The sequence below is a fragment of the Eleutherodactylus coqui genome, chromosome 6, assembly GCF_035609145.1.
Source record: "Eleutherodactylus coqui strain aEleCoq1 chromosome 6, aEleCoq1.hap1, whole genome shotgun sequence".
NCBI classification, from domain to species: domain Eukaryota; kingdom Metazoa; phylum Chordata; class Amphibia; order Anura; family Eleutherodactylidae; genus Eleutherodactylus; species Eleutherodactylus coqui.
In genome coordinates, this window is record NC_089842.1 from 195,643,093 (window position 1) to 195,659,002 (window position 15,910).

Here is a 15,910-nt window from a genome sequence, read left to right on the forward strand (position 1 = left end):
TGGCAAGGCCGTTCATCTAATTACGCCACAATCCTAATAATTTGCATATCTGCCTGAGATGTAACTTCATGGTGAGTTTTACAAGGTGTTGCGAAAATGACATGGAGTGGAAGTAACCAATTAATATCCAAGACCATGGACAAAAAAAAATCCATAGTCTTGGATATTCGGGTAGAAGAACTTTCCTGTTTGAAGAAAAACCCAGAAGCATACAATGGAATGCAATGACTTTATATACATTACTGTGTAAATATGAAATAATTGTCCGCAGCCATCTTTAAGAATACTTCGGAAACGAATGTGTAGCCAAAGCATTTATTTGATGTAACATTACATGCTTGGTCTAATGTGTCAAACTTCAGTTATCACTCAAATGTATAAATATATATACAAGTAAATGTATTATACAAGTATATCTTCCCATAAATACTAAACACTGTAGATACTTGTAGGAATTACGGCAATCTGGATGAATCACTGATTTATCAGAATCCTGTAAAATAATTTTTTTCTCCTTTTTTTAATAGTCAATTTTCAAAGAATTTAAATTTTACAAAGATACGAAATGTGATGTTTTCCTTTCATTTCCATACATATGGGTTTTCTAAATAATTTCATTGCCGTATTTGGATGCTACAAACATACACGTTTACTATAGGGCTTACACTGAAGCTATGCTGAGACGTTACTGCCACCTCCTGTTTGCTATTTTAAAATGCAGACAAGGAAGTGCCTTTACTGTATACTGTAGTGTATCAACTCTTTGTGCATCAATTACTTATAGATGGTGAAGCTGTTTATAGGTCAATAATATATATTGTATGTTAGTCTGCAAATTGTATTCCTTTTATAAGAGAATCCTGGCAACTATGTTTACAAGGCTGATTGATGATGGTGAGCCGGATTACTGAGCACGGTGTGCTATGGATGCTCAATGCTTTTCTTCCAACTGGCATCTTTAATATAGCAAATAATGCAATTGTTAAACATACCGACTATAATGTGAATGTGCAGGATACATGGCTGGACTCTGCACTATAACTAGGCTGGACATAATTTTACTGTTTCTCACATGGACCATAAATGACTGTGTGAATGCAGCCTAAGCAAAAGCAATGAGTGTGTGGTGTGACTCGACGTTATACTTCGTACTTGCTGTCATATACGCAAAGGTCTTAATGAGGCCTATAAAGATGGTTTGTTTAACATAATAGAAAATGAACAAATGCTTTGACACATGATGCCACCTTTTCTGATATCTCTACAGGTAATTATCACCTTATATTCCCTATATAGAGAGGCTACAATTTGTAAGCTGCCCATTTAAAAATCCTCTCTAGGGAGACGTTCCGTCTCATAATCTCACTTCTGTGAATCCAGATAATCTCTACAGATCCCTCGAATAATGCTGGGAACAATTTGTTCCAGCCCTGGGAATTCTCTGGTGAAGAATGTGTGGGAATTCTTGGGTTCAGATGCCATATCCTTCAGGTCTTCTAAAGGCGCCCATGCAACACCCACAGAATACACAGTTACTCCTATGCAAAGAGAAGAGAATATATTGGTTAGAACTAATCTCAGTTTATTACATCTTAAAGGCATTCAGTCATAATTGTTTCCTGTTAATAAAGGAGTCTTCTAGAATATATGTTCAATATGAGCCTCTACCACAGAGGTCCCCAACCTTTTATACCTTGTGAGCCACATTCAAGTCAAAGATGGAGAGAATTTTTTAGGCTAGGGCTACATGGCATCTTTGGGCGTGACACGTGTTATGCGCCCCAAGATTGCACCAATTTCTGCCTTATTGGGGGTTTTTTTTTTGCCTTCCTCTGGATCAACAAGGTGGGGTGGAAACAAACTGTACTGGATGGACATTTGTGGTTTTTCAGCCTAGCATACTATGTTACTATGATGACTACATTCATCGCTATAGTGCAATCTTTAGCCACACGACACGTTGCGCTGAAGTCCTCCATCTAGACTTAGCATACATGTAGAGAAAGTATATCGTTTAGTATTACGGCATCCGAATTGTCACTGTTATTATAGGTCTACAATAATGTCAATTACCAGTGCATGTGGTTACAACTCAGGACTCCCATGGCAAGCCACACAGCAAGGGGTCACGAGCCACTGGTTGGGGACCACTTCTCTACAGAGCTTTACTTCATTTTGGGGTACTGAATTTGTCTAACTAGTTATATAGTAAGACAGGGGAGTAGAGTTGTCATTGCCTGGTAAAGCAGATTTATGTTCCCCTTGGAAACTGTAATGGCAGCTGTACCATTGTACCAGAGAGGTATCAGAAGCAGCTTAAGAAAATGTTTAATACATTACAGATACATTTAATTTTGGTCTTAAGGACACAGCAGAGTTTCTGTTAATGCTTTACTGCATCCTGGGCACCATAACGTTAATATTTAATTTTTTTATTCTAATGTGTGGGAAAACCTATGTATTACTATGCATTACTGCTTGTACACACACAGTGCTCAGGAAGCTTCCTTATGTATCACCCAACAGGTAATAGTTTAGAATTCCTTGTTAGCCTGGGTTCACACGGGACGGAATCCCGCCGGAAATCTCGCGGTTTGGCTGCAGCAAAAACTGCGAGATTTCCGCCGGGAGAACCGCCGCGGAAAAAGCCGCCGCGGCTTTGAAGCGGCCTGGCCGCTCGCTCTTTCGCTGCGGCCGGCGCTCCCATAGAGGAAAGCGCGGCCGCAGCAGAATGAAAAAAAGAATGGACATGCTGCATATCCTGAAACCGCGGCTGCAGCCGGACTTACCGCAGCGGATTGGCTGTCCCGTGTGGACGAGATTTCTGAGAAATCTCGTCCACATGGCTGGCTAATCCCGAGATTAGCGGCCGCGGGCGGATTTGCCGTGGCGAAATTCCGCGCCGCAAAACCGTGGCAAATCCGCCCTGTGTGAACCCAGCCTTAGAACTAGGACTTTTCCTCAAATTTGTCATCCCTGACGATCTCTCTTGCAGCGGTTGACTATTAACTACCCAGTTTCCCTGAAAATAAGACCTACCCCGAAAATAAGCCCCAGTATTATTTTTGAATAGTGTCCAGGCAGCTATACATGAAAATAGAAATATTTTGAAGCAAAAATTAATATAAAGCCCTGTCTTTTTTTTTGGGGGGGGGGGGGGGGGGGAACACAGTAGTAAGGAGACTCTTCTCCGCTGTAATATATTCTGGGATCACTATTGATTAGGGCATCACAGACTTAGGGCCCATTTACACGGTGCGATGATCATTTTGCATAAGCTATTAAGTAGCTACTAAGCTACTTAATAGCATATTAGCGTGCAAATGAAGCCTTAGATGAATGCAGTTAATAGCCTGAGGGCTCTTATCTGCATTCAGCTCCATTGTCTCCAGCAGGTTAAGTAGCTGAAACAATGCTATCAGCACTACCCGCGGAGAACTGTGTGCGGTCCTGATAAGACCACATGACCATTTTTAGACTGGCTTGATTTTAGCAATCAAGGAGCAGTGCACGAAAAGTGCACGGTGGCCGCACATTTAGATGCAACGATTATCGCTCAAATGATCGCTTTTGAGCGATTTTTGAGTGATCATCGCTCCGTTTAAATGGACCTTTAAACTGTTGGGATTAGAGTTTTCTGCTCTATGCTGTTTATCAGCATAATTTACTTGCAGGGTACATTCTTCATTCATTTAAAAAAAAGGACAGAGTAGGAGGAGACTTATTGAATCCTGCGCTGGAAGATCAGGAAAGCATTCCCAAAGCTTATATTTACTGTGTTGATTTTGAGCTGGAATATTTGTGAGGATGATAATTAATAGAGATGAGCGAGCGTACTCGGAAAAGCACTACTCGCTTGAGTAATTTGCTTTATCCGAGTATCGCTGTGCTCGTCCCTGAAGATTCGGGTGCCGGCACGGAGCGGGGAGCTACAGGGGAGAGCGGGGAGGAACGGAGGTAAGATCTTTCTCTCCCTCTCTCCCGCCCGCTCTCCCCTGCTCCCCGCTGCGACTCACCTGTCAGCCGCAGCGGCACCCGAATCTTCAGGGACGAGCACAGCGATACTCGGATAAAGCAAATTACTCGAGCGAGTAGTGCTTTTCCGAGTACGCTCGCTCATCTCTAATAATTAATAATAATAATGTGTGTGATTACTTTAAAATTTAATTCAAAGCACGTTAAGGTTTCCTGGGAACATGGCCATCTATGGGAATATTTGAAAGAATTTTTATATCTATAGATTTTTCTTTTTTTAAACAAGGTCACTAGGTGGCGCCATTGATCATGACTTCTTAAACCTATAATCTTTCAAAAACTTTATTCCAGCGATTTCTGTCATCTGTATCATTCACAAAACTAAAGCTCAAGTATGTTTATCATTAATTTAAGTTCTCACTGCGAATTATACTAAAACATTTTTCTAGAACTGCGTCTATGGAAAACCACGGTCACTAAAGGCAATGTAAAAACTGGGGCAAAACTGCATTTAAATACCACAAAACCTGAAAATGCAGCATGTCTTGAAAAATGTGTGATATTGAATTTTTATAACATTTCATTCGCTACTATGCAACATTTTGCAGCTGCTGTAACTTTATGAATACTTTAGTAAACTTTATTCTGCCTTTACCTGCTCTCTGTGCTGCAATGGCTGGACCTCTGACGTCATCATATGACTGCCCATCAGTTATGAGAACCAAGAAATTTTTGTTGTGTCCATCCTTGGTTGGTTGGAAAACGTTACGCACAACAAAATTGAAGGCATCCCCAGTAGCAGTGCCTCCACTCATGTAACGAATGTTGTAAATGGCTCGTAACACATCATCCTTGCTGGTGTAATCATTGAGCCCGAATTCTAAGCGTTGATCGTAAGTGAACTGTACTGCAGCCACTTTTGCACCCACATCAGACACCTCAAACGAACGCACAATGTTACTGATGAATTCCAACATAAGACGGAAATTTTGGTCACCAACGCTACTAGAGCCATCAATCAGGAAAGCAATGTTGACAGAGTTGTAGCAGGTCTTGCTGCAGTAAAGTAGCTCATGTGTACACAACTTCTGGACCAGAGGCTTTGCATACTTTGCGGTGCCAAACCAATTTTGCATGTGGAAGGAGAAAAAACTGTTGTTCTTGCAGACAGCCTGGAGAATACAAGGTACAGTGATGTAAATGTAAAACTCTCACACACTTATACTATATCCTACAATACTAAGGCTGCGGTGTGGTTTCCATTGTAAGTGGCAATCACAATGCAATGTCGGTGTGTGATGAATCCTACTAACTTAAAACGGTCTGTCCAATTCTGCACTGTCGGTGCGTGTAGCTATATTTTTACCATCAAAGCTGACCAAATTTGTGATGGAGGCTGCATTAGGAAGCCGCAACTCAAATGCGAATGTAGTGTAATACGGACCTTGATCAATTTTTTTTCCTGTTAAATATGCTCTCTGGCAATAAAGGTCTCTTACCAATCACCATAGTCCTCACAAAGCCTTTTTTAGAATTTTACTGTTTTGCAGACTCTACAATTAGAGATTACTATATGTGACTCAAGGGCCATGGGCTTTTAGGCATTTCCTTAATGATCAGTCCAACCTTGATTCATACTCTTGCTGATTTTCCATGGAAGGTTTGTAAAATTCTGTGCGGGAAAAAAATCATGACTTACTAGGTTAGCTAGGTTCACATCTACATTCACATTTCTGGTTTTCTATTTCATCATAGGATCAGAAACACAAAAATTATGCTGAATCTGCCAAATGAAGGACATCAGTGGTGCCTGACAGACTCCATTGACTTATTATAGGATCCAAAGGCTTCCATCATGGTGTCTGTTATTTTACCAAGAAAAATAGTGATGCAATGCTGCACTATTTTTGTCCTGCCTCCAACACAGATGTGACCTAGCCTCACAGATTTACTTTCCCTTAGAAGTAATACACTGCAATAACATGCAGAGTACCTACAGGTCGAAATGATCATAATACACTGCAATAACATGCAGCGCACCTATAGGTTGAAGTGCATCTAATAATGCAAATTAAGTTTTTCCCATATCTAAACTTGTGTGCATCTTACAGTTTGAAGAATATGATCTGTATGTACATTGTGCAATATAGACTTAAAGGGGTTGGGGACGCCAACACGGGGGGGGGGGGGGGGACACCCCCTGGGGGGGGGGCACCCCCTGTAGGTAAGTATATAACTTCTGTATGGCCAATATTTAATGCACGATGTATATTAGAAATTGCATGTATATGGCCATACAGAAGTGTTTAACGTTACTTTATTTTGCGGGACAAACCCCAAACCCTTTAAGTTAAGTAAATATAATATATAATTATATTTATGATATAAAATGTAAAAAAAACATATAAAATAAATTATGCAAGTAAAAATAGATTTTCTTCATAAAGAAAAAGTAGAAAAAGCATAATATCTTATCACTAATGTGATATCTCAGTTTGTTGCAGCTATGGCTGGAGACATATGCTGAGATGCAATACCAGACATGAGGGCAGATTTAATATTGAAAGATTTGTTTTCTGGTGTAAATTGTGCCAGAACACACTCTTCATACTTTGTACCACATTTATCATGTGTTTTAGACACTTTTGGTTGCTATTTTTTGCTGTGTCTGACAGAGGTGTAGTTTTGTGAGAAAGGGGGGTGGTCTAAATGCAACATCATGCTCCAAATTGTGGTGCAAAATTTGGCATAAACTAAACCAATTAAGAGGTTAAATAAATTTAGATTAGACTATGCCGGATATGTTAGACTACGCTTGACTATGCTAGATACAATCCAGGCCACCGCGAACATGTCAATCACAGAACTGAAAGAAGCCGTGAACGACAGAAATGCGTGGAGAACATTGATCCAGAGAGTGACCGAAAGTCGGATTGGACTGAACAGATAATCATCATCAATCATCATGCCGAATTTATCATTGAGCATGAGCCATTGGGATAAATCCTGGATCATTTTTAAGACTGTTTAGATGGTTTGTGTTGTCCAATTATTAGAAAGTATCAGTAAATCTGCCCAAACGTTTTTTGACCTGTTTGTCACTCTTTTGAAAAAAGAACAGATCCTATTTGCTAATCCTGGACATCCCCAAGTAACAAGATATCCTTGTTGTACTGCTATTACAGAAGTGAAGCATTGCTATACGTCACGGAACACTGAAGTCTTTGTCCTTTTTTCACCTTGTCTATAAATGCCACATCCTGAACCATTCCAAGTTCTTCTGGAGCTGGAGGAGCCACAGACACAATGAAGACGTTAATGCCGAATTCACGGGCTATTATACCCGCCTCTTCAATGTTGTCAGAGGGCCAGCCGTCTATAAACACCACCATGACTTTTGGGATTCCTTTGCGCACTCCATTTGATGGAGTGAAGAAGCTTTGAGAAGTGTGTCTGATGGCCTTTCCTTTACAAAGAAGTAGAAATTTAACTTTGTCAGAAAAAATAGATTTTTTTATTTTCAAATTGCATAAAATTACAGTAAGGTTGCGCTCACACGTTGCCGATTTGCTGCAGATCTGCAGCCGATTTCAGCCCTTCAATTTAAATTAAATCTGCTGCAGATCTACACCAAAATTTTGAACAAAATCTTCAGCAAGTCAGCGACATGTGAACGTACCCTAAATTTAGAGATAAAACCAACCAGAAAAGAAACAAGAACATATATATGGATATGATTCAGACTGCACTGTATGTTCCTTTAATAAATGGAAATTTAATGGAAAGCTTTCTATCTGCTTTCTGTTTTTTGAAAACCCATTGAAATCAATGGGAAAAAACAAACATTTATTTTTGTTTTAATTCTATTCCTCTGCTCCAAAAGCGTGACGGAGAGTCAGAATTATAACTGACAGTCCTGTAGCATCTCCTCCCTTTTTTCCGGTATGCTAGGAGCACCTGCTGCTTGTACAGGAACTCCTGCTATTGTTCTTCCGTCTCACCATCAGCCGACTCACTGCTCCTTGTCTGCTGGTCCACCCTGCTCGCAGTGGCAGTTTGTGAGAAGGCATGGGAGGCAGGCTCGGGGCTTCCTGATTCTCTGGGTAGGTGTCGACCTAACAAGCAACAAGCAGATTTAGCTCCGGAAAAGGCAGAGCCAGGCTGAGCTCCACGAGTGCAGTCAAGTTCCCTGGTCCTCCTATGTGGGCAGCCAGGACAACAAGGACTAATAGCCCGGTTTCGGACATATTGGTTCAAGAGAGGACCAGGTCCTGAAGTAGGCCCAGTTGACTGTCCTAGCACTAAGGTACCATGGATAGCTGACATTAGCTATTTGAGATGACATAGCTGCTCCAAACAATAAACCTTAATGAACAGGTATCAATGGAGTCCTGGGCATCGGGCTTGTTTTATCTCTTATAGCAATTAACTAAAACGGTTTGGGTGTTTCACGCTGGTGGTAAAGTAGTGAAAGTCCGTTCCCAATTGCCAGGTTTAACAACAAATGCACATTTCAATAGCCCATAATTACGGGATACCTGCTGTCTCTCTGTTCACCTGGTTAACTGGGGACAGCTCTTCAATCTTTGAACTCAACATTGTCGGAGAGGAGGGATCGGGGAAACACTCAACTCTGAGTTCACCACTCTGAGCTCTCTTTCCAGTCACCGGAGGATAATCTGTCTATAGGGCAATTGCTGTGTCTCTGCAGTATACCGTATACTCAGGAGATGTTCCCTCATGCCTCTGTCCTCAGGGTAGCTACTCCTCAACTCTCTCTTCAGGTCTCCATAGTACCATACAATAAACAAGTATGCCCCCTGTTACACTGGCACAAATGGTCGCTTCATGTAATAATGCTGTATTTTCTTTGTGTGGGTTCAGAGACTTGCTCAGAACTTTTACAAATAAATGACATCTTGTGTGATATTTTCTAATATTTTCAACTTATGATCATGCAAACAGATATGGATAGAGCATACTGTAATTGTAACTATTTTAATATACTTTAATGACCAAAGGAAATATAGTTTCACCAAGTCCTCTTCCATGTCATGTGTTATTACTACTGACCTATATTGGAGTTTCCTCCTCTGAAGCCGAGTTCCTTCACTGCAAACACAACATCTTTTGGGGAGGTGAAATTTTTCAAAAAGAACTCTGTCTTCGGCAGCTCACTAAGTAGAAGAATGAAGGCAAAGCAGAGTTATATAGCGACGAAGGCGACCCCATTTCTTGTATCAACTATGATATTCAGACATATCACCTGGCTTGTACCACTCCAACATGAGGTCCTTCTGTTCCAATCCCCAACATTAGGGCTACTTTAGCGACAAAATTCTTTTGTAGGTTGAAGCGACGCTGTCCAATGTTGTTGCTGCCATCTAAGAGAAAGGCGATTTCTGCTTTGCAATCTGTATGCAAAATGGCCAAGTAAAAAAAAAATAATAGTACATTATATATTAAATACAGTCTACAAAAGACTCACATGTATGTTCAAATATCAGTAGGGAGCTTTACAAATAGTAAGCCTTTTATTGAGTTATACTTCAACGTAACCCCTTCCCGTTGCAGTGCTTCTTTGTTTTCTCATTTTCTTTTTTTCCTTCCCACTTTCAGAATTTCATTTTTCCAATTACATAGCTAAGTGAGGGCTTGTTTTTTACGGCACGAGTTGTATTTTTTAATGGTACCATTTAACAGGCCATATAAATGCTGGAAATTCTTTAATGAATTCTAAGTGGGGAGAAAAAGAAAAAATGCAATTGCACCTTTTTTGGAGGATTTAATTTGCAGTAAAAATGACATGTTATCTTTATTTTATTTGTCATTATTAGAGATGAGCGAGTGTACTCAGTAAGGACAGATACTCAAGCGAGTATCGTACCTTTCGAGTACCTGCCTGCTCACCTGCAAAGATTCGGGTGCCGGTGGGGGAGAGCGGGGGTGAACGAGGGGGGGCAGATATATCCCCCCCCCCTTCCTGCTCACCCCGCAACACAGTGCTCACCCATGCCGGCATACAAATCTTTGTGGGCGAGCAGGCAGGTACTCGGTAAGGATGATACTCGCTCCAGTATCTGTCCTTACCGAGTACGCTCGCTCATCTTTTATTTTTCACAGATCAGGTTGTGCGTTGATCTGTAGTCTTTAGTAATACCATTTTAGAGTACATCCACCTTTTTAATTTAATCGCTCATACAGTATAATGCAATATCATCATATTGCATTATACTGTATTCAGACAGTCAATCTATACAGGCAATTAGTCATGGCAGTCCTGGGGACCTTTTAGTATTGTGTGATTAAAAAAAACAACTGCATTGATGTATTTTGGAATTCCATACAGAAGATACACAGACATATACAAAATTGAACATCAATGAAGTCATAGACTCTCTCAAAATCTACAGAATAAAGCTCTTTGCTCCAATATTTTCTGCTTCCACTAATGCACAGTACCTTTATTGCCGGTTGACTTCTCTGGTGTCTTCTTTTGGCGACGGGCTACATAAACCACAAAATACAGTACTTAAATTCATGTCTTATGTACAATCTGCATACTGTGAACTATTAATTAAAATTACATTATTATTATTCAACAAAAGGTGCAAATTAGGGAGATGGAACAATCTCTCTGCAGAGCCACTTACTGGAAGGCAGCATTCCTACAAGTCAATGTTAGACTCTTTATACAAGAGTAACAATGACTGGGAATTGAAAGCCAAGCCAGACTCCATGTACAGACAGCTGTTTCAGGGTTGTTTGTCCCTCATCAGTGTGTAGTAGGCTTCTGGCTTGGCTAGCGAGAGGCCTGTGATCTGGCTCAGGAATGGTATCTTTTCTCCTTAGGGAGAGCACCTAGAAGTCTCCTCACTCACTCACCTTCTAGGTGCTCTCTCTAAGGACAAAAGCTAGCATTCCTGATCCACATCACAGACCTCTCGCTGGCCAAACCAGAAACCTACTGCACACTGATGAAGGGCAAACAACCCGAAACAGCTGTCTGTGCATGGATTCTGGCTTGGCTTTCAATTCCCAGTCATTGTTAGACTCTTTATATAAGCCTTGTAACATTGACTTGCAGGAATGCTGCCTTCCAATAGGTGGTGCTGCAGAGATATTGTTCCATCTCCCTTATTTGCATATTACCCAGAGAAGCATGAATGGCCGTATAAGTCTCTTCACTCACCTTCTAGGTGCTCTCCCTAAGGAGAAAAGATAGCGTTCCTGATCAACAAAAAGTCAAATGCACATAATATGTATGAGACGTACGCTGCTTCATGCAAAATAAATATGGTTTACTTGTAATTGTACTATTGTTTTGCTCACAGCAGCTGCCATATGAACATCTTTGTCTCTGAGGCGGCTTTTAGAAGTAACGATTATTGTTCAAATGGGCAAAAGTGAACAATAATTGTTCAGTCTAAACGCAAATCAGCAATGATCGCGAGTTATGAACGCTTTTGCTTGTTGTTCATTTTATGCAGGCATTGTTGGCTCATTTGCTTATCGTTCAGTTTAGCTGTTTAGCTCTCAATCATTGCTTCTTATTTAGTCACGTTTTGCTTACTTTCAAGGGCGCTCCACCTTGTTTACTATCTAGACCACCCTGTGTCTAAGAAGAGGAACCAAACTAATGAGATATGGAAGATCTCAGTCAATAATGATTGTGGTTAATAGAAGTGCAATTTCATCATAGTTCAAAAGCATTATCTTACTATCGGAAACTTAAGTTATGGAACATGCTCCACAGATTTGCAATGACCACAATTGTGGATAGATTTACGAAAATGTTAGCCATTTACTTTGCAAAACACAGTACATGGAGTAATGGGTATTAATGTAGAACGTGGATCCAGGTATATGTCTAATTGCCATCAGGAGTAAGGGATTTTTTTCACTTTGTCGAATTAGGTCTCTGCTAAATAGTGTTTTTTGCCTTCCTCTAAATCAACTTGCTGATTGAAAAATAAAAACATTGAACTCGATGGACTTTGGTCTTTTTTTAAACTCACCTGTAATTATGTCTCACTCAAAACAGGAAATCCTGACACAATCTCAAACACTAATCTGTAGATGCGTTACATAGCGTCAATGATATGCGCTTCCTTAGACTTATTACCTCCCAGAAACTGCTGGTAAGTACATCTCTGCTCAGAAAAAAAGCAGTATTTTGATTGCCAGTGAATCGGGCTTTCATCTGTCGCAGCGGCTTCTCTTGAGGCACATTATAGTGTTAGACATGGTTAAAGCCAACATGGCCCAATCCTCACATTCCAGATATTAATATTTTGGGAACAGTTGGGAGAACCCTCATACATTTTTGGACAAATTTACATGCATGGATCTGCAGATAACCTTTTACTCACATGCAGCAGATGCCTGAGTAGTTACAGGTTTTCCAACGACCTCCATCCCTCGAGTCTTATATTCTATTAAAAAACAAAGAATAGAGATCAACTGAATGTAAGCCAAGATGTTCTGACTACTTCTAAACCTGGCCTACATCTTTCCTTTATAATTTTTCATTATTGTTTTTTTGTACACAATTGTAAGTCTCATTAATTTGTTGAACCTCATTTCAGGTTTCTTTTTTCATTGGAAATCCTGACAAATGAACTTTAGGGCTTATTCAGACGTGCGTATATCAGCCCCGGGGTTTCACACCCTGCCGATATACACTGTCACTCTGCGCAGGGGGAGGAGGGGGGCCGGACCAGGAGCAGTGCAATGAGCTCTTGCCCCTCTTCGCCTCCTCTCTGGCCCTCGCCACTGTTTGCAATGGGAGGGGCGGAGCTAAGTTCCACCCCTTCCATTGCAAAAAGGGGCCAGGGGCGGAGAGAGGGTGGATAGGGGCGGGAGCTCATTGCGCTGCTCCAGGTCTATCTCGCCTCCTCCCCCTGCAGAGAAGGACAACATATATCAGCCAGGCGTGAAAACCTGGCCGATATACGGACGTCTGAATAAGCCCTTAGAGTCAGTCACAGTACAACCACAATACCACTTCTTTGAGAAGACAAATCCTGGACTCTTATCAGATTTTTCAGTGACAGAATTTAAATATTTCTTATACCCTAGGCATATTGTCCCTATTCTTTGAGAGGATCCTCCCTGCCTTGAAAGATCATTTGTGCAGCAATGTTGAGTTGCCATCTGAAAGAGGTATCACTGTGGAAATTACAAATCTGAAAATGGTACCTTTGATTATGAAGTGTACAATATCCTCTGACAATGTCAATCTATATCCCAATTAAAGCTTAATTGTTTAATATAGATATAGTCCACTGAATTACATCCTACCTGGATATACATACCTTTAAAATGCTTTTTGAGAATTAATTTTAATAATAGGTATAAAATACGAGTTTAAGAATTGTGTCCAATAAAAGATGCATTTAAAAACATTCTAAATGTTAATTATAGGCATAAAATATTGAAGCTTACAATTGCATTACTTACTGGATACAGAAAAGGATGTAGACCATTTGCTTAATGCCTGGGACTGCAGCCCATTAGCATAGGTTGCTTGATAATTTTGTTGCCCGGGAAGCCTGCGTAGGGACACTGGTCCTCCATTGCTGGCTACAATCCCCCTAGCAAAATAAAAAAGTTATGGAAATCTGGCTGAATCAGTGTTACTCTTTTATGTTCATTTCATTCAATGTCGAATTGCCAGATTGCTCATTTTCTTCCAGAGGAATTGGGAAATAATTTATAACACTAAAGCCTGATTTACTCATTTTGCATCCTTTCATTTCCAATAGTACATTGCCACTGTCCAACTATAAGCTCTTCTAACCATTTGCAGGTCACAATATAAGTATAGTATAAAATCTGTTAATACCCAAGACAGTGCAGTTCATGAACGCAATAACATCTGATGTTGCTCAACAGCTTGATTAATATAATAATACATGATATAGTAAAATTTTCATTTATACAGCACCTATTGATCCAAAAATGCTGATAATTATAAAACCGAGCTCATAGCCTGGCAAGCAATGAACAACAATAACACTATCTCTCTTCTAGCTCCCAGCAGACCTTTGGGCCCAATGAAATATATTGTATCTGTGTACAGATGTATCCGTTTCACCTTTCCTCTTGGCTCAACATATCCTGCAATAAGTCACAGGAGATAAGCTGCCTTGAAAAAAAACATGACTTAGCATTACTCTGTTGCGAGATGTTTATGCTATGCAGCCCCCCCGTGGTTGTGATATGGACTGCAGCCTGTTGATGTTTTTTTTCTAGCATGTTGTAAAAATGTATAGTATTCAATTTGAATGGTGAAAAATTGGAGCCCTTAAAGGAGATGTCCCGCGCCGAAACGGGTTTTTTTTTTTTTAAACCCCCCGTTCGGCGCGAGACAACCCCGATGCAGGGGTTAAAAAAACCACCCGCACAGCGCTTACCTGAATCCCGGCGGTCCGGCGTCTTCATACTCACCTGCTGAAGATGGCCGCCGGGATCCTCTGTCTTCGTGGACCGCAGCTCTTCTGTGCGGTCCACTGCCGATTCCAGCCTCCTGATTGGCTGGAATCGGCACGTGACGGGGCGGAGCTACACGGAGCTACACGGAGCCCCATAGAGAAGAGGAGAAGACCCGGACTGCGCAAGCGCGGCTAATTTGGCCATCGGAGGGCGAAAATTAGTCGGCACCATGGAGACGAGGACGCCAGCAACGGAGCAGGTAAGTATAAAACTTTTTATAACTTCTGTATGGCTCATAATTAATGCACAATGTACATTACAAAGTGCATTATTATGGCCATACAGAAGTGTATAGACCCACTTGCTGCCTCGGGACATCTCCTTTAAGGAAATTCACATTAAGGTAAAGGGGGGCACATTTGGGGGTGGATTCGTGTGTAAGTTTCCAATAATTCACAATTTTTTTTATTAAATACTGTACCAAGATGCTTTTGTTGTTGCAGCCTAATATGCATTCTGCATTTATATGTTAATGAACATGGCTGCAGATGCTGTTATGCGTTAATGAGGATGAGCGAGTATACTCGCTAAGGCACTGCTCGTTCGAGTAATGTGCCTTAGACGAGTATCTCCCTACTCGTCCATAAAGATTCGGGGACCGCCGTGGCTGACATGTGAGTTGCGGCGGGGAGCAGGGGAGAGCGGGCGGGAGAGAGAGATCTCCCCTCCGTTCCTCCCCGATCTCCCCCGCAGCCCTCCGCCCCGCGGCGGCCCCCGAATCTTTAGGGACGAGCAGGGAGATACTCGTCTAAGGCACATTACTCGAACGAGTAGTGCCTTAGCGAGTATACTCGCTCATCCTTATTAATGAACCAACACAACGCACAGCCCATTCAGAGAAGTACTCCATGCACTCAGTGTTATAAGTAGAGAGGCATGGAGAGGGTAACAATACATCTGATAACAGCAGTTTCTTGGTAGTTTCTAACAGATTTGCAGAATATCTTGGGGATTTGTTTGTTTTCATACTCAAAACACTGCAGGGGAAAAATATCCACTTTCCACTAGCTGCGTAATCTATTAACTACTTATCTTTATTTATTACTATTCATTAATATCAATTTTTTTTAAACAACTGAAACCTACATTACAAACAAAAAGATTGAAAGCTTAGGAGGTTGTGTTAATCAATCAGTACTTCTTTGTTGCATTGATCGCCCTAGTTAAATAGCCAAAAATGAACAAATTCAAGGAGAGGGAATCGCTGCAGACTGTGTCACTACCTAATCTTGTTTATATATTATTCATTTGGTATTAGTGTATATTGATGCCACCAGAAGTACAGGTGGAGCCAAGATACAAGGAATTTGACAGGGGGTTGACTCCCCCTGTTACTGATTGGCTGTCCTTTTTTGTTCCCTGTCTTCGCCCTTACATGCCCTGTAGCTACTGCTGCAGTATATAATGCCGGCCCTGCTGTGCCACTCCCTGGCTGCAG

The 15,910-nt window shown here is 41.0% G+C and overlaps 1 protein-coding gene across 1 annotated transcript in view; it reads right to left on the minus strand.

Annotated features, from left to right (window-relative positions):
* Positions 1-310: 310 nt before the first annotated feature.
* The window catches only part of COCH (cochlin), a 46,492-nt gene continuing 30,892 nt past the window's right edge, over positions 311-15,910 (minus strand). The window contains exons 5-12 of the mRNA XM_066605849.1: positions 13,438-13,571; positions 12,348-12,410; positions 10,438-10,482; positions 9,242-9,389; positions 9,049-9,152; positions 7,215-7,441; positions 4,631-5,147; positions 311-1,538 (exon numbers count right to left, since the gene is read on the minus strand). Coding sequence (XP_066461946.1) covers positions 1,363-1,538; positions 4,631-5,147; positions 7,215-7,441; positions 9,049-9,152; positions 9,242-9,389; positions 10,438-10,482; positions 12,348-12,410; positions 13,438-13,571 — 1,414 coding nt within the window. The 3' untranslated portion in view covers positions 311-1,362. The remainder of the gene's footprint in view (positions 1,539-4,630; positions 5,148-7,214; positions 7,442-9,048; positions 9,153-9,241; positions 9,390-10,437; positions 10,483-12,347; positions 12,411-13,437; positions 13,572-15,910) is intronic.